Genomic DNA, 22,692 nt, shown 5'->3' on the forward strand with positions numbered 1-22,692 from the left:
AAAGCCGGGTTTCTGCGCTTGTGCCCTCAAAACACCGAAAATTTAAAATAAGAATGTTGCAACCGATTATCTCCGATTGTTTTGCGAAAAATGAATAATTTATATGACGATTGCTTGTATCGCTTAAAATAATTAGCTAACGAAAAATATATTTATTATTGATAAGAATTAATGTCTTAACATATTCGTAAACGGTTAATACAGTTTTCGTTCGTTCATTTTTGTAACCAACGCAAGTAGCGGTGCGCGTTTCCAAGTTTCTTCGAGGTCCCACTTGAAACCTAGAACCTACCGGTTGAAACATTTTTCCTGATTTTTGGAACCTCGAACCTACCCTAAACTTTAAACCCATCATGTCCCAGGTTCCATAGTCGGTTCAAAGATTTACCCAAGTTCCACCCGGTAATCTTAATTGAATTGATTGCAGTGAATCATCACCTCTAATGATCTCCATTTGCTACGATCTACTTCACAGCTCATATTTAGACACACGAGAAATATGAGATATTAATGAAGTAAAAGTATCAGTCGTGGATAACGTCGAAAATAAAAGCTCATACTAATGGTTCCAGATTACACACTCATCATTTGATACCGTGAAATGCCGCAGGATTGCGCGAAAATATGAAACAAGAAAAATATAGAAACTTGTTATAGGTTCTAGGTTCAAGATGAAACCTGTCAGTCGGAACAGATTTCTCAATATTTGAAACTCGGAACCCATCCTACATATCCTAAAACCGAGAACCGGACCGGTTCTCAGGTTCTCCGATCTACCCATGAACCATGCTTATTCCTATATGCAAGCGATTTTTTTACGAAAGTATTTTTTAAATCATTCATTTTTCTAAAAAAAATTTCATGAATGTTTTAAAAAAAAAGGGAAAAAACCACCAAAAACCCCAAACTTTGTCATCTGTGACACATTTACCCCGAACTTTTTTTTGTGACACCAAAAACCCCGAACTTTGCTTTTTGTGACACATTTACCCCAATGTATTTAGTCCATGGGCATTTTCATCTTTTTTGCTTTTTCTTTTTTTTTCCTTTCCGGCGAGGGGGGGCCTCGCCGGATCGGGCGAGGGGGGCCCTCGCCGCGCCGAGCGAGGGGGCCTCGCCCGCGTCGAGCGAGGGCGGCCCTCGCCTAGGCGAGCGAGGGCGGCCCTCGCCGACTCAGCGAGGTCGACCCCGGTGCCTGGGCGAGGGTCGACCTCGCCCGAGCCGGCGAGGGCCGACCTCGCTCGGAGCCGGACGAGGGCCGCCTCGCCGCCCAGCGCGAGGGCGACCTCGCCGGCGCCGGCGAGGTCCGCCCGCCGGCCGAGCGAGGGCCGCCCGGCGAGGGTCCCTCGCCCGATCCGGCGAGGGCGGCCCCGCCGACGCCGGCGAGGTCGACCCTCGCCGACGCCGGCGAGGGTCGACCTCGCCCGAGCCGGCGAGGCCGCCTCGCTCGCCTGTGCGAGGGCGAACCTCGCTGACGCGGCGAGGGCCGCCCTCGCTGGATCTGGCGAGGGCCGCCCTCGCTCAACGCCGGCGAGGGCCCCCCTCGCCGGATCCGACGATGGGCAGCCCTCGCCCGACGCCGGCGAGGCCCCCCTCGTCGGAAAGGAAAGAAAAAGAAAAAGCAAAAAAGATGAAAATGCCCATGGACTAAATATATTGGGATAAATGTGTCACAAAAAGTAAAATTCGGGGTTTTTGGTGTCACAAAAAAAAGTTTGGGGTAAATGTGTCATAAATGGTAAAATTTGGGGTTTTTGATGGTTTTTTCCCAAAAAAAAATTCATGAAAACGAGAAACACAAGCACGCATATCGACCATCTAGTCAAAGGTTTGAATAAAACGAAGAGGACGGCGTGGTGCCTCGTTTCCATGGGCTGGTCCGGCTGGATGCTTCCTCCCCTGCCATGTAATTCCACCCCTCAAATTTTCCAATTCAAACCGAATAATTTTCAAATCGCAAAAAAAAAATAATAAAATAAATAAATAAATAATTCAAAGCTGAAAAAAAGAGAAAAAATCCCCGTCTTCCCATTTTGCCCTCCAACTATAAATATCATACGAATCCCAGCGCCACCGTCCGTCATCTCTCATCTCTCTCTCCATATCTGAGAGGAAATCGTTTTCAATTTTCATTCTCGCCTGCCTGTCTCTTATCTCCCTCTCAGATCGAACGAATATCTCCGCGCAATTCGTCGCCGCCGATCCAAACCGCGTTCGCCTCCGAAGGGCCTCCTCCTCCTCCGGCGATCCGACTCCCCCGGCGGCGTTCGGCTTAGGGCTCTCTCTCTCCACCGTAGCGGAGGCGAGATTCCTTGCGGTGTGATCGGATCCGTCGCGGCGGCGCGGGGTGGGTTGGGGTGGGGGCGGCGATCGATCATGGGCCAACAGTCGCTGATCTACAGCTTCGTGGCGCGGGGGACGGTGGTCCTCGCCGAGTACACGGAGTTCACCGGCAATTTCACCACCATCGCCTCCCAGTGCCTCCAGAAGCTCCCCGCCACCAACAACAAGTTCACCTACAACTGCGACGGCCACACCTTCAACTACCTCGTCGAGGACGGCTTCAGTACGTCTCCTCCCCCCTCTTACCCCGTCGCGTGTTTTGGATTCGGAATCTCTCGTGTCTAGTCGCGGGCGGATGGCGGATGGCGGATGGCGATGCCGTCGGTTTTTGGTTTTTGGTTTAGATTAGGTTTGACGATGGGATCTGCGTGTGATCTGACGGTTTTTGAAGGTGTCCGGTGTCTGGTTACGGTTCTCGAGGTTGATCTCGCGGGGTTTGTAGCCGATTCTCTTTGATCCGTTGTGCGCCTCCGGATCTTTGGGATTTGGTTGTCGTTTTGTTGTTTCTGGAGTTCAAATTCGGATGGAGTGGTCCGAGGTTTGATCTGTTTCATTTGTTCTGAGAGAAGAAGTTGATGCCTGCGTTTTTGTTGTGTTTTGTGTTTTGGCTGTTTTGAATGTCGAAAGATCGAAAAGTTGTTCAAATAAGACAATAATCTAGGTTAATATTAATATTAATGCTATGCGGCTCGTGATCCTGCCGCCGAACCTCGAGACGGCTTGAAAGAAGTATTGGGAAATGAATCTCGATTTCAATGTGGGAGGAACTTTACAGAAATTAATTTTGCATGTTAAAAAATGCCATTGTTTGAACTGGTATTTCTGCAGTGCGTTGATAAATTGAGTTGTGAAAGTGAAAATGGGGTGGAAGGAGGGAATTTGGAATGGAGAGGTTTAGATTCTGGCGAATAAAAAAGATCCTGCCATAGGGAAACCAAGATGACATAGAATACTAATTTAATGTTCTCCTAATTTTCCTTTTTTAGCTATATACCTTGTATATTACAAATTGACTGCTGGATTGAGATAAAATAAATGCAGCTTTTGTATTGCCTTAATGACAATTCTTGTAGCTTAATTATGTTTCTGTTTGACATTTGAAGATTTGATCTTTTACACTTGCTGGGCTTTTCTTTTGTTTTCCTTTTGGATGGCGCTTTTTTTATCTGTTTTATTTTTTTTTGGGAGTAGGGGGGTTGGGGGATGTTGAATTGCAGCCTCTGGGTTCTTAAGTGTAACCATTCAGATGTAGCAGAATGATGCTTAATTGTTTGAGAAGCTGCTTTACCTAGTGTCTGAGGGTGAAAAATTTCAAATCTAAGCTAATATATTTGTGTGGTGTCTCCTATTCTGTGTGAATTATAGTGAGAGTTTCTTTTTCATCTTCTATCCTCTTTGCTTATGAACTTGCTATATTCTCACAAAATCTTTATGCATCTTGGAAGATGTTGGTGGTCATGCTAATCTGGCTTAGCGATGACTCTGTACCATTTACAACCTGAATTTACGGCTCGAAAATTTTGGCAAACTCGGACCTGATACTGCTTGTTTGACTTTTAAGCTCCCACCAATGATGATTTTTTTTATCACTTAATCCTTATGTAGACATTACTCCTATGTCCATGATAATATGATATTTCTATGTCTTGTGTTGTACAGAACTCTGTTTTGTCTGTTCTTTTCTACTCTGTCATAACTTATGGACAATTTCATTTTTTTTCTGATCAGAAGTGATTGTATCTTACTTTCTGCAAGTCTCATTTAACTAAAGTTAGTAGAAACATAACCTCTTATATTCTCATATTCTCATAGAAGCTGTGACATCCACGTTATTTTATCCTGTGCTATTAATCTGTGTGAATTAACTTTTGTGGTGGGTACTTGCAGCCTATTGTGTAGTTGCAGCTGAATCTGCTGGCAGACAGATTCCCATTGCTTTCTTGGAAAGAATCAAGGATGACTTCAACAAAAGATATGGTGGGGGAAAAGCTGCAACAGCTGCTGCCAACAGCCTGAACAGAGAATTTGGGTTCGCACTTCTATCTTGCTATCTTTAAATGTAGAAATTGGTTTTTGAGCTTGTTGTGTGATTGTATGTACTTCTTACCCTATGATTATTTCTTAGTTCCAAGTTGAAGGAACACATGCAATACTGTGTTGACCATCCAGAAGAAATCAGCAAGCTTGCGAAAGTGAAAGCTCAAGTATCTGAAGTGAAAGGTGTTATGATGGAAAATATTGAAAAGGTATGGGGCTTCTATTTATTTGCTTAAAAAAATTAGTTGGTTGCTTTTTGCCTCTTTGATGGGTTGTATATTGGGTGATGGTCTGATGATTAATTTTGGTGATGTGATGTTCCTAAATCATTATTTCTTTCAGGTTCTTGACCGGGGTGAGAAGATTGAGCTGCTGGTTGATAAAACTGAGAACCTTCGCTCTCAGGTTGGTAAAATCGAATTTATGCCTAATGACACTGTCACTGGAGTTTGTGGTTATATTTTGCAGAAGCAAGTGTCCCTGTGTAAGTGTGGCTCTAGATGTTACTGGGTTCTGTTTGGAAGTAACTTTTGTTGGCATTCTGACGAATGCCGGCAAACAGAGGGCTTCATTATATGACGGGTGGTTGTGTTGTCTTTCTCTGCATGTCCCGTTATTGGCAATTCGTTGGGTGCAAAGATTAACTGCTGTTTCCTATTAAAAAGTGATCCCATGTTTGCGTATTCTAATGACGATGTGATGCAGGCACAAGATTTCAAGCAACAGGGAACAAAGATAAGGAGGAAGATGTGGCTCCAGAATATGAAGATTAAGTTGATTGTCTTGGGGATCATCATTGCCTTGATACTCATAATTATCCTGTCCGTTTGCCATGGATTCAAATGCTAGTCTCCAGAAGTTCACGGGTACTTCCCAACTCGCTGATTACCGCCGTTTCTGATTTGACTGCTTCACTCGCCGAGGTCATGGGCCATCTCGATTTTTCTCTCTTTCTCTCAATTTTTGGGTTTTTTCCTTCTCCTTTTTCCCCTTTAGCCATTCTCCCTTTACCCCAATGGCAGTCTTTTCTTCTGGGGTAGGGGTCTTGTATCGTGGATTTGGTTGTATGTGGTGGTAGTTGATTTCAGGTAGATAATTTCTTACGTATGGACATATTCTCCCCAACTTTTATTTCGTATAGTATGTGAAAATCTTAAAATGCTTGATGGTTGGACACTGTTTGTCCATACCGAAGCTCCTCTCTTTTTGCCTCATCACTGTTATCTATCGGTTGAGATTTTCTCAATGAATCTCAGCTACACATGAATGAGAAATTTTTTCTGTCACATCTCTTTTCTCTTGCGCTGTCCTCTGGTCCTGCAACTAGAGGTTGCCATCGATTTATGCTTGCTTGTCGCCAACGTCAAGAAAGCTCCGCAATTGAAATGACGAAAGAAATGGTTGTAATTATGTATGCATACACGTAGTTTCCTGGGGATTGTAGTTCAATTGGTGGATCACCGCCTCCGGCATGGTGGAAGCTGCATGTCAAGATCAGCTGAACACATGTAAAACTGTGCCATCTTGGAGTGGTTTGGCTTTGGTAGTTTGTCCCAAATGGTTACGTCTTTCCTTTTGTCAAAGACTCGTCCATATCGAACTGCTTTTAAGTGGCCCCAAGAATGAGCAGCCAAAGACACAATCTTAGGTAGATGCCGCTTTCTTGTTAACGTGAGTCGTACGTACGTCAATTTTAATGTGGACGCCAAGGTGATTATTTCCTGTGGCTTGTAGATATTGGTCCATTCTATGTAGAATGTTCACTTGAGAATTGTGTCGACGAAAAACAAGAGGCGGCAAGAAGCTCAGACCAATGGAAGGCTTAGGCCAAGGGGCAAAAGCTATTCTAGTAGGATCATTGCAAGGCTTTGGCTACTCAACAGTAACATCATCTGCAAGCAAGCAAGCAAGCACTGGTTTTACTGGAACCTCTCTGGAAAATAATGCAACCAAGCAACGCAGGCTTGTCTAGCCCCGGGAGAGAAATGTAGAAAGAAGCTGTGGCTCGCTAATGAGTGGGCAAACTCTGCAGATTCTATTTCCCCGTATCCCAGCACAAAGGGCATTGAAAGCTATAACGGCATGAGGCGACGCAAAACATTTTGTACACCGACGTTCCTTGTCGACCATGATCTATGTCGGATGTCACCACCAAACATGATGCATCACGAAAGGACCTGCGAAGTGGGGGCAAGCACACATTGACTCTACCATGCTAACTTTTATACCCAAAGGCATTCCCTGGCTAGACTGAATGTCATTTCCATCATATACAATATACATCAGCACGCCACCTGATCCCGAAAGGGAGAGATCTCTTCAAAGATGGGAAGTCTCTTCGACCGAAATGGTGTCCATTGTTTCATCAAATGGTCCAGCCCTTGCATGAGAGCGTCTTCTACGCTCGATGCCGACTCTTGTCCCGATTGAGGCGATACATGCGATGATTCTAGTTCTCTGACTAGTTCTTGTGCTCGGGCTTGTGACTTGGGATCATCGGATCCGACCATGTCACCCTGCAATACGTCGTTCAGTATTGAAAGTGCCTCGGCAGTTCGTGTTTGCTTGATTAGGCAATGGCACAAGTTGCAGGCCTTGTTGGCGTCAGGGTCGATGATTTGAGCTTTACTGTAGACTACTTCGGCCGCCATAAAATTTCCCTGCTGCATGTAGGCCCAACCCAAGTTCCCCTGCATCGAAGCAGAATATGTAGGGCGCAGAGAATTACGAACAGTCCAACATGGAATGAATGCAATCACTAAGAACGAACAACACGCATGTCCGCTGCTTAAGCATTTCCTGTGGAAAGAGAATTTTCCCGCTACCATCGGAAACAAAAGTCCGAGGAAATGAATAGAACAGTTGAATACCAGTATCCTGGAGATCTCTTGCTTGATAGTGACCTGAAACTTCTTTCCATGAGAACGCGCCGTCTTTGTCGGCTTCCCGTTAAAGGCCTCGCCGTGGTATATCGTCCAAAGCTTTTGCTTCAATAGTTCTATCTGCTCTTCGAGTCTTCCGCATTTCTGGTGGATATGGTTACTTTAGAAAGTGAAGAATTGCAAAACGGAATGAAACGGAAGGCAGATGCTCCACAGAAGATCAGCTTATTGTGAAGATAAGAGCTAATGCATAGTTCAATATGAATCAAACTTGAAGTTTGCCCGAAAAATCTCACTTTTAAAGTAATGGGATAAATATACTAAAAGTCCTAAAACTTGTCATGAAAGTACAGTTGCATCCTAAAACTTTCACAAAGTGCAATCACGTCCTAAAACTTGTCACGAAAATGTAATTGAATCTTAAAACTTTCAAAAGTGTAATCAAGTTCTAAAACTTGTCGATTTGGTGTAATCAAGTCCTTTTATTAACTAAGTCCAACTTGACAAATGGAAAATGCTAACAAGTTTTAGGATTTAATTGCATCAACTTGACAAGTCTTAGGATTTGATTGCACTTTTTGAAAGTTTTAGGACTCAATTGCACTTTGGTGATAAGTTTTAGGACTTCCAGTGTATTTGTCCCCACAGTAATCGAGAGAATGCAGTTTGACTAAATGGCATCATTCGAGAAGCACTTTGAATCTAGAGATCTAGAGGAAAAAAAATATTAGTTCTGCAAAACTCTAGTATCACTGTCCAAGTCTTGAAAACAAGTGATACGATGACTAGATGTGTGATCTTGCGACTTAATTCCACCAGCCAATGCACGGTTTATGCTTCAGATCAGTCTAAAGTACCTTGTACAAGTCGATGAGAATGTTGTCCAGCAACTCTTGAGCTTGTTTCGAACACCGGCCTCTGAAAGATTTTATCGCTTCGATAGCTTCTTCTGTTCTATCTTGCTGTTTCATCACCACCGCCATGTCCTTAAGGGCGCTATCGATCCTATCTCCTTCATTTATAGCCTTCCAGAACAAAGCGATCGCCGCATCCGGATCCTTCTCCACCAACTGTTTAGCAGGATACGAATGATCCGTGAATGCGAAATCATCATCCAAGAATAAGAGCTTCACATGCTCATCTAACCATTTCAACATTAATAATAGCTTTGACCATACTTAATTGACATGGCCTAAAAATAGATAAACAGACAATTCAGTCGACCATCGAGTGATTCAGAAAGGATCAGCTCAATGAATTTTTGTAAGTCGGGTACTTCTAGCGGAATTTTTATTGCGGTTGTAACTTCAAGGATTCGCTGAGTGGCTAAGCATTTGATCTCCGGACGCATAGATCACATGCTCGAATCGATCATCCATCGCGTCTCCCACTTATAGTAACATTAAGGTCTAGGTCAGCCACTTTGCGGGTGCTGCCCAACTCGATCCGCGCGGACCAGGTATTTTACATGCATCGGCGAAGATTAGCGAAGTCGAAAGGCTTGGTTAATCCATACCGTAAAAAATGTTAACGACTATGTATGCCTTGCTTGAATCTTTCCAGGTTTCAAATTCACATTGTCATTTCAATAAGGACAAGTTAGAGGCTCAAATAGCAAATTTCCAGGATGAAAGCACAATAACTAAAGGCATTAATCCCCATAAAATCGACTACCCAGAAGTCCCACGCGACCCACGGAGCATTATTCGCAGGTAGGTATCGAGCTTCTGCTGCTGCACCGCACCCATATGACACCGGTTTCGGAGTCCATCGGAACAGCAAAGGCATGACGCCGGGTAACTACAATCACGGCGAAGGTAGAAAATCCGTCGGAACCCCAGAATTCGAAGAAGAAAGAGAGACCTGGACGTGCTTGGCCCGGACGTAAGGGGTGTCGCCGGAGGGGAGCTTGTGGACCACGTGGTACGGCGGAGGTTCTTGCTTCTCGCCTCTCCGCTGCCCCATTCCTCCTCCCTCCCCCCCCCCCCCCGCCGCTTTGCTCTGTTCGCGCAGGAGAGCTTTCCTTCTGCGATCTCCAATGGAAGGAGGAGGAGAGAGAGAGAGAGTCTCGAGAGAGTCTAGAGAGAGAAAGGGGGGGTAGTTGACGACGAGCAGTGATGGAGATGAACGTGGACATGACGGTCGACCAGGTTCGTCCCTTCGATGCGACGGGGTTCGGCTTTTGCGTGCTGGTGCTGCTACGCTACGCGAGAACGTCATGGCGTCTGACACGTGGCTCTATCCTGTTCATCTCCACGCTCCCGCCTCGTTTGTCGATAGGGTTGGGCGGCGGATGTAGCTGGTCGGGGGGCCCAATCCTTGAGCGCGGCGGGATGACGTGAGCCCCGGCTCCATCACGGCCGTCAAAATAGTCCGGATTCCTACGTGATCTAACGGTTAAGATGATGTTAGAATCATTATTTGTTTCACGAAAAATTAATTATTTGAAATTTTTTTTTTGAGAAAAAACCACCAAAAACCCTAAACTTTGCCATATGTGACACATTTATCCCAAACTTTTTTTTGTGACACCAAAAATCCCAAACTTTGCTATTTGTGACACATTTACCCCAATATACTGTAGCCTAGGGTATTTTAGTCTTTTTCCCTTTTTCTATTTTTTTCTGTTTTTTTTTTATTTTTTCCGGCCAGGCTGCCCTCGCCGGCGAGGTCTCCGGCGACCTCGCCTGCTTTGGGCGAGGGCAGCCCTCGCCTCGTCGGCGTCGGGCGAAGGACCCTCGCCCGACGCCGGCGAGGGCCGTCCTCGCCGGATCTGGCGAGGGGGCCCTCGCCGGCGCCGAGCGAGGGCGGCCTCGCCGGATCCGGCGAGGGCGACCCGCCGGCGCCGAGCGAGGGTCGCCCTCGCCGGATCCGGGCGAGGGCGGCCTCGCCCGACGCCGTGGGCGCCTCGCCCGCCCGTGCGAGGCGCCTTCACCTCACCCGGGCGGGCGAGGGTCCCTCGCCCGACTCCGGCGAGGCGAGGCCGCCCTCGCCCAACGCCGGCGAGGGCGCCTCGCCCGGGCGGGCGAGGGTCCTTCGCCCGACGCCGGCGAGGCGGAGGCCGCTCGCCCAACGCCGGCGAGGGCGCCTCGCTCGGGCGGGGCGAGGTCGCCGGAGACCTCACCGGCGAGGGCAGCCTTGCCGGAAAAAAGAAAAAAAAAACAGAAAAAAAATAGAAAAAGGGAAAAAGACTAAAATACCCTAGGCTACAGTATATTGGGGTAAATGTGTCACAAATAGCAAAGTTTGGGGCTTTTGGTGTCACAAAAAAAAGTTTGGGGTAAATGTGTCACAGAGGGCAAAGTTTGGGGTTTTTGGTGATTTTTTCCCCTTTTTTTTTTTTATGAAAGATAACATTTTTCAGAGATTTCTTTCTTTTGGGTAGAATTTGTGTGCTTGAAATGTTGAATTTCCTGCTTTTGGGAGAACATTTGAGCAAAGCTTGTGCATAATGCACGCCACTTTAGGTTTCGAGGGGTTTTTACGAAATGTAAATAGTACTTATTTTTAAGTTTAAGGGGTTTTCACATAATGTGAATAGCGTGTAAAGATTTTTCACGAAATACAATCACTATTTGCACCAAGAAATTTAGGTTAAAAGAAAAAAAATTGCAACGGTGAAGTTCGAAGATCTGGCAAGTTAGGCGAAGGTAGAAGCTCCAGCGACGGTTGTCGCGTGACCCCAGGAGACCCATGCCGACATCCTAGATCTGCAAAGTCCTAAACACCAATGTCGTGCGAATTCCAACCACTTCCTTCGAGACTTCAGCGAGCTAGGTTGGGATCAATAGTGAGCATCACACACCGGTCGCCAGTGTCGCCAATCCCAGGTGACCCATGCCGGCATCCCAGATCTGCAAAATCCTAGACTCGTGTGAATACCATATTTGCAAATCGAGGTCTGCGTGACCTTGAGTGAGGGCCGCCGAGGTAGCCGATCCTCGACCGCTATTACCTGAGGGTGCGCGGCCTTGGGCAAGGCAACGCCAAGGGTCGTGTGAGCTCCGCGGCCCTTGCTCTAGGTCGCACGATCCTAGATCTCGTGTGACCTCGACCATCGTTGGTAACCGTCGGAGAATCTAGAGTAAGGGCAACTGAGATGATGAATAATGTAAATTAAGAGGAAAAGGAGGGATACGAAAAATTAGTGAGGAAAAAATTGAAATAAAGGAATTTATTAATTCTGGCCTCCAGCATTCCGAAAATGCTAGAATGCCCAATGCTGTTCCCCCAATGCTGGTCCCTAGTGGTCTTGAGAGAAAGGCCTTTGGAAATGCATTGCATTTCTGAAATGAGCTTCTAAATTTCTTCACCAAACACCTTAGAATTTGCACAAGGGCCAAGGGACTTTGGAAATGTAAGATGCATTTAGTAACTTGCCAAATAGTGACCGATTCTATTTTTTATTCTCGGGAATAAAAAAAAGAACATAAATCCGTTTGGTAAATTTTTTATCTCCAGGCACAAATTTATTCCCAAAATCAGTTTTGGAACAGAATTAAGAAAAAAAAAAATTGATTATTGATTATGGAAACAAGAATCATAAATAGAAGAGAAATTTTTTTTTTCTTTTTCTTCTTTTCTTCCTGGCCGTGGTCCGTTTTTCTTCTTTCTTGGCCGCCGGCCACAGGCCAAGGTGGGCGAGGGTTGGACCCTTGCAGCCCTCGCCTAGGCCGCAAGTGGCGAGGGTCCCGACGCTCTTGCCGGCCCTGGCCCGTGGCCGGCGACCTGTCCATGTCCAAGAAGGAGAAGAAGAAAAAAAGAAAAAAAAAAGAAAAAAGGAAAGAAATATTAAAAAATTTAAAATATTATTAATAAAAATAAATTTTATGTAGTTACCAAACGTATTTCTGTTCTTTTTCTATTTCAGGAATGAAAATTTTGAGCCGTTACCAAATGCCTTCAAATACTTAGAAATTATTTCCGGGAACAGAATAAAAGAAATCATTTCTGAGGAGAAATTGTTTCTGGGAACATAATAAAATAAATCATTTCTGAGCACAAATTATTTCCGGGAACAAAATGGTTTCCAAACGCACCCGTATTTGCTAGAGCACCATATTTCGGCTTATTTCATAGCTCATTTACTTTGAATTCAAGCTAACATTGAATTTAGGGTACGTTTATTTTGGGAAAAATTTAATGATAAAAGAAAATACTTTTCGGGAGATCATTTTTCAGGAAAATATTTTTTCCTTTTTAAAGTCATGGAATTCCTTTTTTTAATTTTAAGCATGAATAGTTTCTTTGACCGTAAATAGTTTTCCATTAACCGATTATTTCTAGCAAACCAAATGCGTGAAAGTCTCGAAAAGCAATTCCAACAAAACACTTTTACTTAAACAAACGCACCCTTAATTCAATTTTGTTTTTCAAGTTTGCTATTTGAATTATTCCACATTCGAGTTGAATGGGGGTCCTTTTTTTATTCAGATTGGGCCACTTCAAAAGTCAACTAGGGTTTGGACTGGGTCGATTTTCTGGTGGATTGAGCTGTACCTAGTTGTAAATAGCCATCCTTTGTTAATGTCTTGGCCACTGACCACTTTTCGCCGGCTAGAAAGGCCATCTTTAATACATTTAAAAAAGATGTTCTTAGGGGTCAGAAAGACTCGATCATAGGAATTTGGATCACCTATGGATCGGTAAACGAAAACCATCTCGACCGAATCGGAGTAAACAACATATCGAATTAGGCCGCCCCTTGCCTTGAACGGTACGTCTTATACCAAGTGATTTAAATCATTTAAAATAAGAATTAACGTCATGAAAAACCTCAAATTGGTACACTTGTAATAAATTTATCAAAAATTAATTTTTTGACAATTAAAAATCCCAAACATTAGCTTTTCCGATTTGGTGTTCAAAAAATTATTTTGGGGTAAATTTATCACAAATATAACCGATTTGGGGTTTTTTGTGATATTATCCCTAGAAACAACGTGAGATGGATGGAAATTTTGTCCCATTTAGTTTTTCCGACGTTTCCTTTTATGCCGATAATGAGAACTAAAGTCTTTTTTGCAACCAGGGGAGAATGATTAAGGCTCGTTTCCGAAGAATTCAGCATTACCCAACATCCAATGCGAGATTGCTCAAACGTCAAGTAAGTTCATTTCTTCAGGCAGAATTCTAAGGTTCTCTTTCTTTAGATATTTGAAAAACTTTTCGTGATTCAAAATGGTCAAACAAATTATGGTTGGAGCGCCACAGGTGTCTAGTTTCAAACGAATCAAGTTTAATGAAATTTGGAATCTTCTTTAGAGAATTATACTCAAATTACTCAAAAATCAGACTATATTTTATAGGACCCAACAAACGCATGGGTGCTCTTCAAGTCTATTCGGCCTATTGATCCAAAAAAGACAGTCTATTTGGCCTGAACGGACAATCGGCGGTTCAAATGGTATTAGATGAAGTACCTAAATAGAACAGATTAAAGGGTTGGGTTGTCTGGATTTCCAAGAAGTCAAAAGTAACTTTCCTACCAAACTCCAAGATATTTCTTCAATTTCAAGAAATCCTGAAAAAGTTATTTGTATATTTAAATCTCAATATAAAAGTATTTCAAGCATTTCACATTGGTAAGAGTTGAAATTGCACTCCACAAGATTATAAATATACACCGCTGGAAAGTTATGTGCGCACTTATCAACAGTATTTCTCAAGATAACAAATAAGTTGGCATTCAATTTGTCAAAGAGAATATGAGGAATCAAGTCGGTGTGAAAGTTAATCGCCCGCGCGATTGGCCACAAAAATGACGAAGAAATTTGGCTTCTGAAGCATTATATATGCACCGCAGGAGAGTTGCACATCGACAGTTAAAGAAACCGACATGAAAGTCTAAACCTATCTCAGACTTGCAGTGACTGCTAAGAGGAGGAATTTCTGGTATGCACAGAAGCTAGAAATGTATCTTTCGAAAAAACAGCTTATGCCTTACGTGAAAAGCGGCAGTCTTTGCTCGCCCGAGGCATATGATATAATGCTCCTTTTGAGAGGTGAGATATAGTTGGCAGCATGGAAACCGGCAGCTCGTAGTATGTTTAAAGGCCCAAAATCAACGGAGTAAGCCTTCTGAATCCCGTCAAGGATCGCCATCATAGCAATGTTAGCTGGCTTCCTCTCTGCTTCATATTTCTTTAACAGAGACACCTGCAAAATATTGAACCCTACCAATCAAATTTGACTTAACCAATATCAGTTCACTCTCATCTGCAAATTTTGCACACCCATGCACAGATGAAAATCCCAATTTTTAGCCAAAGAGGAACAGATTAAAACCAACACTCTTCCACTGTCTATGCATGAGATCTCAGCAGTAGAACCCTGTTTACCGGTGATATTGAACAAGAAGTTCTTTATCTCTCATCTAAAATTTTGTGATAGCCATGAGCGCAATTCTTAGTCATGCATCAGAAGTGATTACTTTTTGGTGGACCAAGGTGAGAAATAACATCAACAACAGGGAACAAATTTACCAATGGAGTTTTTCCATACTCCCTGTAAGTATAAGCATCGGTTTGTTCCGACTGTTAAGGAAGCAATGAGCATAATAAGCTAAATGTGATTGACAGTTTTTCTTATTCCATTCATTCCCAAAAATGAAATGCTCGATTGAATTTTGTGCAGCATGTTCAAGAACGGTCTTCCCAAAGATGAATCAAAACTTTTTAAGCAACAATTGAGCAAGAGATTACGAACCTCCCCAATGTCCATACCAACAGCAATGGCCTCGCCAATTACTCTTGAAAGAGCAAATGCATCTCCAAAGCCCAAATTGACTCCCTGACCAGCCAAAGGATGAACAGTATGTGCTGCATCACCAATTAAAGCAACATGCTTCGACACATAGTCATTAGCATGTCTCAGGGACAAAGGGAACACCATTCTTTCAGATGCCAACTTGAGCACCTTTGGTGGAATTTCAAATCCCCCATTGCCAGATGTGGCCACACCGGCTCTGAACCAAGACAAGATATTTCCATTCCCTAACAAGCTTGATGTGGGGTGAGGACCAAATCCTTGATCAAGAGCATGATTCACTGTCTTCACAAAATCATCCTCAGTCATTGATTTTCGATCCAAGGCTTCTTTTGGGTTCATGGTCCAGACAATATTGCTAAAATTATCACCCATTGGCAAAAGGGCAATTGGACCAGCAGGAAGAAACCTTTGCCAAGCACATTGATTGTCTGAAGCATGTTCTACTGTACAGATGACTGCATTTTGTGAGTAATTCCAACCAGTAGTCTTCAATCCAGCTAATTCCCGAACTTGTGACTTGGACCCATCAGCACCAACCTGCAGTCAATGTCATTTAGCTCGATCACTCTGTAGATGCCTACCTATCCCAATAACTCATCATTTGGACTGTATTAAACTAACTTCTTAAACTAGATTATGAAAATTTATAACACAATATTACCACCAACTTTGCATATAGGCAAGTTCCATCGCTCAATTGCAGCTTCGTGAGGTCCGCCCTAGAAATCTCTGAACAGATACCATCCATCCGTTTAGATTTCAAACCTGGATTTAAGCTCATTGAAACTAGTCTGGAAGGAAAGATTTTCTTCTGAATATCTGCATTCTGCCATGACGTATCTCTTAGTTTCATGTGCCAAACTTGCAATATTTATTCTGAATTACATTTAACGATATTAAGTTGACAGCAACTCTGTATTATCGTCTAATTTATCCAAGTAAAATGACTCGTCAAGTTCAAATATGTTACCCGGTGCGCCAACAGGTGAATTAAAAGCTCAATTTCACATAAAAAATAATAATAAAATGGTCATCTTGAAAGGCAGACCCTAGGAAGATAAGAAAGATTGCAATAACTAAAATCGCTAATCCAACAAATAAAATTTGAGTCACTAAAAAACGACTAAATTACATCACATTCTCGACAAGCCAACGATTGTGCGAGTAGCATGTGCCATTCTTTGGAGATTGCTTTCAGGACGAGTGAAGTAACTAATTCACTACCTCTCTCAGAAGTCCCTAAAATCAGTAAATTCACACATCATTCACCAACACATAAGTATGATCTTATGTGTATTCACTGTCCTGTACTTTGACCAGACAACAATTATTTTACTGCAATACATACTATTATGAACTTAATATAACCTTGGTTGGTTATAGTGTATTAGTAAGCATCACATATGCTGTCAAATATAAAATGTGACAGGTGAACACCATCGCAGTCATCCTCTACATGATTACATCCAATTTTCTACCATGACATATAAAGGATGGTAAAAACTGTCATGTGTATCGTCGTATACATGAACCATGATTACATTCTTATTTTGCTATACTGGCATAAGAAGGGTGCAACGCCTTAATCAAGTGATATAGAAATTAATATGACAGTCATAAGGATTAATGCAAAATTGTTTCGCTAGGCAACAATCTACTGTACCATGTATATGGTAAAGTGAACAAACTAGTTGATGTATGATTTTCTGTTGAGTTATTTACTATAGGTCACCTAACTCTTATCAAATGTACAATTGGGTCCTCTACCTCTTTCGATTTGTTCAATCAAGTCCTTTTGTCACGTCCTGTTATTAACACCTGCGATGTAGCACTGATGACGTGGCAAATTCTCACAATGTCACACATATTCCAATATGGCGCCTACCGCCTACTGGGTGTATATAGAACATGAGTTACGAAATTGAAAGTGTGCTCAAACCATTTTATATATGGACATAGATCAGCCATACAAGTGAACATCATTCATTGCATCTCTTTAATATGGTCAATGGCGCTTGCGTGTGATATTAATCAAATAATAGTTTTGTCATTATTTAAAGTTCCAACATTAGTCTGGGTTGAAGGCATTACAGTGCTTACTGAGAATATATTAATGTAAAGGGACATTGGATAGCTAATTAAGATGTTACAGCGCAAACATAGAATAGCTAATCAAGATGTTACCCCACAGTTACGATTATCAGTGCATATTAAATTCCTCAACTTACAAGAAACGATTGATAATCATTATGAGTAATTAAGAGGTCTCATAAACGCGTAAGAGCACCAAGCGATATGATCTCCAATACCAAACAATTCATGCAAATTAAGTATGCAAAAAGTAGGAGATTTTATCTGTTCTGATTTACTGGTAAGAGTCCCCTAAAGCATGGTTTTTCTTTCGTATTTTTTAATTGAAAGATTTTGAATTAGATACGAAGGTGTAACAACCCATCAATGTGAAAGCTCTCAAGTAGTAGGTAAACTAATTCTGATGGAATCCATGGAATTCTGAGAGCAGTGATGGTGGTGAGTACCTGTATACATAGCAGTAGAGAACTTTGAAGCACCTTATTCTCAACCACGCATCTGTCATTCATAACAGCATCATCATCAACTAGATTGTGCCTACGAAACAATATATTGAAGCTCACTATACACATGATGCTAACCCGAGTGAATCTTTATCCACATCTCTTGCATGGTATCGAGTATACCCCAAGCCAGTATAATCCCATACCTAAGGAAAAAGCAGGACATTAACCCAGAACCATGAATTTTTATGCAACAAGCGGTATAGTTTACCAAACAGCAATGCCAATATCCACGTGAAAATGAAACGGCAAACCATAATTCATAGTTTATTTAACATACTTCAACAACAACAACAACAACCACCACCACCAAGCCTTATCCCACTAAGGGGCCGACCATCATGCAGGTCTGACTCAAATTTAAGTATTCCTCAATTGACACGAGAATATTACGACAATAAGGACAAAGAAAAACCCATAAGTCAAAGCACAGTGAGAAATGCTTCTCCACTAAAATCAAAAGAATAGTTATCTCCATGAATCTGGCCAAGTGTAACCCCCAAAATATTTCCTAGAAAGCGAGTCCTCCAATCTGGATTCACATTTTCAAACTTTAATTCTGTCACCAGAAGAAAATTCCATTCCCAATTCACAGGTTGACATTTCTTCTGAAGCCAACAGACCACCTCTGCTACTCAGAGCCCCTACTCATTTCGATCTACTCCAAAGAGAATCATAGCTTACTGATTCATAGAAAGATAAAAGGAAAAGAAAAAGAAAATAGTAAAAAAATTCATTTGGTATGTCAATACAAAAAAAAAATAGGTGAGATAATAGTCAAGCACACCATTGTATTATTTAACTTCCGTAAATCTTTGAAATGCCACAGGAGAAGTGGTTTTACAAATAAAGTAAGAGAAATACCTGCATTTTATCAAAATATGCATGTCGATATTGCTGAAGATATTGCCAAGCACCAATATCTACAAAGTTCACCATGTTACCAACGTATACATATCTTACATTAGCATTGTCGCCTTCAAAAAAACTATAACCTCTTCCTTGTTCACTCCATAATAAAAGGTAAAATTAGATATTCACTGACTCATCTATGTCATGAGAAAGCAAATCACCTTATTTGTATGACAACTCCAGAAAATGAGGTAAAATCGTGACAATTGTATCAAAGGATATGATTTTTTGAAGCAAATCACCTTATTTGTATGACACACATCTGGCTCTATCTCACGCCCTAATCCAATAGAAAACAAATTTGCTTTGCATGAGCAGGAAAGGAAGAATGTAATGGTTTGTCCAAGTATGTTATCAAAGGATATGATTTTTTGAAGGAAGAAATTCCTATCCAACAGAATAAACAAATGAAAAGTTTAAACAATACTGACCAAAAGAATAAATAAAGAGTACCAAGCTCGACCGAGAGACTTCTACTTGACATCATTTAGCAAAAGTGACGGTAGAAAGACAGTAGTACCAAAGAAAATGGAGCGAGAAAGATGAGAATGAGGAGCCTGCAAAAGCTCCTAAATTTTATAGTAATACTACTTTACCTCTGAACATTGATATTGTTGCAGGCGTTATTGTACTGACCCTCGGATCCGGAGAATCCTCTTTGTTGATGCAAATTCCATTGACCAATGCTGGATTGCTATCAATGATGGCAATATTTAATTGGTTTGTCAATGGCATGCTTGCTGCAGATAATCAACATTGACTGCATGAAGTCAGTTGAATGTACAGACAGTGAGGGAGGGTCACTAAAGACAGATGAGCAAATGGTTTTCTTTTTCCGTGTCTATGCCACAAACATTTCAGGATGGTGACATCTTGAACAAATGACATAAGTAGATATGTCATCATTCGTTACCACTATCAACCTTCAATACTAAAAATACAATAACGATCTAAATTTAAGACTCTAATAGCCTTTGGAGAAGTACATGTCAAAAACCCATTCTCCTAATTCTCCAAGGCCTGAAAGATTGCAAAAGACAGGTCAACAGGAATTATGTTTAATTCAGATTAACAGAAAAGGCATATTGAAATTCTTTAAGCCATCCTATTTTTTTTTTATGAAAAAAAAACATAACTCGTTTTTCAGACTTAACATAGGACTTCAAGTCTGGCAACTCATTCAACCAAACCATCACCTTCACCCACCACCGAGAAGCACCACCTTCAACCTTTGCCACCTTCGAGGATCCCACTTTCACGACCACTAGTGCCACCAACCACATTCACCTCAAAGCCACCATCCCTTTTGCTGTCACAGCCACTGCCTCTTCCACCAGCTATCACCACCATTTTATGTGCCGATCAGCACCTAACACTGACAGCCACCACTGGCTAGCAATACCATCATTGCCAGAATGGGTGGTAAGGTTTGCCGCTACCAAGTATCACTAATCGCCACAGCCACCAGTGGTGACGGTAACTTCCACAACCAAGTATCCCTAATTGCTTCTAAATTTTTCGAGCGGAGTGAACCCCATTTAAGCATTCAATAGAAATCTAGCACATCACTTAGTAAACATATTCAATAGATGAGTCTTAGAATATCTACCCTATCCTATATAGAATTGGCAAACAGAAAGCCAATTCATAGGACAACAATCTTGAAAAACTGAGGGTCCAGATAAAAAGCACTGCACTGGCTGAAAGATACATATTACTTAACACTGAAACATCAATAGGCTCAGACTCAGATTATCTACCTAGTGTTACAAAATGGGGATATGGACATTAACTCCCCATGAAGATTAAACAAGCCATAGCTTACCTAGGGAACAAGCAAGAGCCATGCCAACCATTCCCCCTCCAACAATAGCGACGTCATATTGGGCGATGCCGGTTCCGCTACATTGCTGCTCTTGACCCTAGAATTTTCAAAGCACATTCCAGCACCAAAACATCACAAACAAACTAGAAACAAAGAGGCATGCCATTGTACACCCCCCCTAAAAAAAAAAAACCCACAAAACATGGCTATAGAAAAAGGATAAATACATGGTTGGATTGGCGAATCGAACTGGATGTGCCGGCAGCGGCAGCTCCACACAGGTACCTCGATCCGACTCGCTTGCCACCTAAATTTGCAGCAAAGCACTTCGAAACGAACCTGAGACCCAACCGCACGACAAATTAGAGCAAACCCTAAATCAAGAAATGCCCCAGGATCAACAGGAAAACCGGTTAAATTGAAGGACATCCTTGCGTGACGCAGCAGCCGGAGTCAACAGCAACCGACTGATCGAACAGACATTTCTGCGCAATCTCTAGGACACATTGACCCGACAGACATCATAGTAGCGAGCGAAAACGAGTGATTCGGATTTCACGAAAGATGAGGAAATCACCTGTTCATGCTCGTGAGTGGAGGAGCGCGCGCTACACACACACAGATTTCTCCGTTCCCTTCGTTTTCTTACTTTGTGTTACACGGTAGGGACGATGTGAGGCGCGTGCACTGCGCGTGCGTGGCCGTGGGATTTTTGACGCGAATAAAAAAGAAAGGAAAAATGATACAAATAATCCATGAACTTTGGTCTAATATTTAATGTGATCTCCGAATTTTTAATTTGTTAAATATTAGGGGTGTGCAAAAGAATCGGAAACCGCCCGGAACCGGATCGGACCGGTCCAGAATCGATGGTTCCTAAGGGAACCGGTCCGGTTCCCGGTTCCAATTTATTGCAACCGGTAGATACCGGTCCGATTCCCGGTTCCAGATGTGGAACCGCCCACCCACCCGGGCCAGACCGGTAATATAATATTATATATTATATACTTTATTTAATTTTTAATTTAAAAAAAAGAAATAAAAATCCTAAATCCCTAAATGTGAATCTCGCTCAATACTCTCACTCTCTCACTTTTATCAGTCGATTCCCAGACCTAGTAAGCAAAAAAGCCCATGCTTTCTTGATAGTAATTGGCAAAGGTGGGATAATAACATATAGAAAAGCTTTGATAGAATGGTAAGGGAGTTGTCCATCTCTCTCTTTTCACGTTTAACTTTATTTACCCACAGGTCTTTCAAATCTTCATGTTCACTTTAATATTTGCATAAACAAGGCCACATGTAGATACTGTTCAATACCACAGAAATAATGCTGCACCGCATCAATCACCCCAAATCAATAAAAACCATAGTAGTATGAACATATTGATGATGTGTAATTTTAATTATTCCATAATCATTTCTTTCCATTGCGTAATTCTTTGTTGCATATTACAATGCCGACATGTGAAGTTTGGTAGGATCGATTCTATGGACCCACCCGGGAACCGGACCGGACCGGCGGTCCGGTTCCCGGTTGGATCCATAGATCCAACGGGCAATTCCCGGTTCCAATTTTTAGGAACTGGTCCTTAGTGGGCGGTTCCCGGTTCTATGGTGGGAACCGCCCACCCGAACCATGCACACCCTTATTAAATATAGTTCCTAAACTTTAACCTAATGTGTAATATCGTCCATGAATTTTCGGTACATGTTTGATATAGTTCCTAAATTATATGAAAATATTCAATGTAATCTTTTCATAAATTCAAGTTCAGGGAATAGTTCAAAGACTACAACGTTGAATATGTACAAAAATTTCAGAGACTACATTGAATAAATTAAAAGTTCATGGACTACATTGCACATTTGGCCAAAGTTCAAGGACTGTTTATGTCATTATCCCAAAAAGAAACGTTTTGGGAAGTGAAATAATCTATTTGTATAAAAAAAAAAAGTATTCAATCCTAGAGCTACATGTTAAAATACAGTAATCATTGGGGTTTGCCCCAATGGTCATCCTTCCTACTTGGGAAGGGGGAGGTGGGGAGTTCATTCCCCACCTTCTCAAGTGAGGTTAGAGGTATGGACGTTTAGTTTCAGACGTAGGTTTCGACTCTCACACTTTGCGAAGAAGTGGGGCAAAAGTCTGAGAGTGAGTTGAGAGTTAGAGTATGACAGATAAAAAAAAGTTAAAATACAATAAAATGGTGTTTGTGATAATTCAATAAAGGATAATATTGATGTTGCCACACACACATATATATGTTCAAGCAAAAAAAATTATATCATCTTTATTATATATCGTAATGTAATTCGTGATGCTTTG

At 42.1% G+C, this 22,692-nt stretch overlaps 3 protein-coding genes across 3 annotated transcripts; 1 reads left to right on the forward strand and 2 right to left on the reverse strand.

The window, feature by feature from the left end:
• Positions 1-2,054: 2,054 nt before the first annotated feature.
• On the forward strand, positions 2,055-5,539 carry LOC115665946 (vesicle-associated membrane protein 721). Its single transcript, XM_030587763.2, has 5 exons — positions 2,055-2,566; positions 4,231-4,372; positions 4,469-4,589; positions 4,723-4,785; positions 5,086-5,539. The coding sequence occupies exons 1-5, from the start codon at positions 2,377-2,379 to the stop codon at positions 5,227-5,229; spliced, it is 660 nt and encodes a 219-aa protein (XP_030443623.1). The 5' UTR covers positions 2,055-2,376; the 3' UTR covers positions 5,230-5,539.
• An 857-nt stretch (positions 5,540-6,396) lies between these two features.
• Positions 6,397-9,332, reverse strand: LOC115665945 (protein SULFUR DEFICIENCY-INDUCED 2). Its single transcript, XM_030587762.2, has 4 exons — positions 9,126-9,332; positions 8,120-8,332; positions 7,251-7,406; positions 6,397-7,070 (listed from the first exon to the last, which is right to left on the reverse strand). The coding sequence occupies exons 1-4, from the start codon at positions 9,225-9,227 to the stop codon at positions 6,663-6,665; spliced, it is 879 nt and encodes a 292-aa protein (XP_030443622.1). The 5' UTR covers positions 9,228-9,332; the 3' UTR covers positions 6,397-6,662.
• Positions 9,333-14,023: 4,691 nt separating this feature from the next.
• Positions 14,024-21,018, reverse strand: LOC115664378 (uncharacterized). Its single transcript, XM_030586312.2, has 10 exons — positions 20,941-21,018; positions 20,591-20,702; positions 20,364-20,460; positions 19,135-19,278; positions 18,491-18,549; positions 17,705-17,772; positions 17,570-17,621; positions 15,694-15,858; positions 14,970-15,569; positions 14,024-14,420 (listed from the first exon to the last, which is right to left on the reverse strand). The coding sequence occupies exons 1-10, from the start codon at positions 20,946-20,948 to the stop codon at positions 14,205-14,207; spliced, it is 1,521 nt and encodes a 506-aa protein (XP_030442172.1). The 5' UTR covers positions 20,949-21,018; the 3' UTR covers positions 14,024-14,204.
• Positions 21,019-22,692: the final 1,674 nt, after the last annotated feature.

The sequence above is a fragment of the Syzygium oleosum genome, unplaced genomic scaffold, assembly GCF_021117445.2.
Source record: "Syzygium oleosum isolate NSW1041296 unplaced genomic scaffold, Sole_v2.1 Sole_v2.01, whole genome shotgun sequence".
Classification (NCBI taxonomy): domain Eukaryota; kingdom Viridiplantae; phylum Streptophyta; class Magnoliopsida; order Myrtales; family Myrtaceae; genus Syzygium; species Syzygium oleosum.

Bases quoted from the DNA above. Each gene is read 5' to 3' on its own strand.
- LOC115665946 (XM_030587763.2), top strand. From the start codon at position 2,377: ATGGGCCAACAGTCGCTGATCTACAGCTTCGTGGCGCGGGGGACGGTG. The intron at 2,567-4,230 runs GTACGTCTCCTC...GGGTACTTGCAG, and splicing joins CCTCGTCGAGGACGGCTTCA to CCTATTGTGTAGTTGCAGCT. The intron at 4,373-4,468 runs GTTCGCACTTCT...ATTATTTCTTAG, and splicing joins AGCCTGAACAGAGAATTTGG to TTCCAAGTTGAAGGAACACA.
- LOC115665945 (XM_030587762.2), bottom strand. From the start codon at position 9,227: ATGGGGCAGCGGAGAGGCGAGAAGCAAGAACCTCCGCCGTACCACGTG. The intron at 7,407-8,119 runs GTACTTTAGACT...CATATCCACCAG, and splicing joins TTCTCATCGACTTGTACAAG to AAATGCGGAAGACTCGAAGA. The intron at 7,071-7,250 runs GTATTCAACTGT...GCTTCGATGCAG, and splicing joins AAGAGATCTCCAGGATACTG to GGGAACTTGGGTTGGGCCTA.
- LOC115664378 (XM_030586312.2), bottom strand. The intron at 17,773-18,490 runs GTATTTCTCTTA...CTTTTTCCTTAG, and splicing joins CATATTTTGATAAAATGCAG to GTATGGGATTATACTGGCTT. The intron at 15,570-15,693 runs GTAATATTGTGT...CATTGACTGCAG, and splicing joins GCCTATATGCAAAGTTGGTG to GTTGGTGCTGATGGGTCCAA.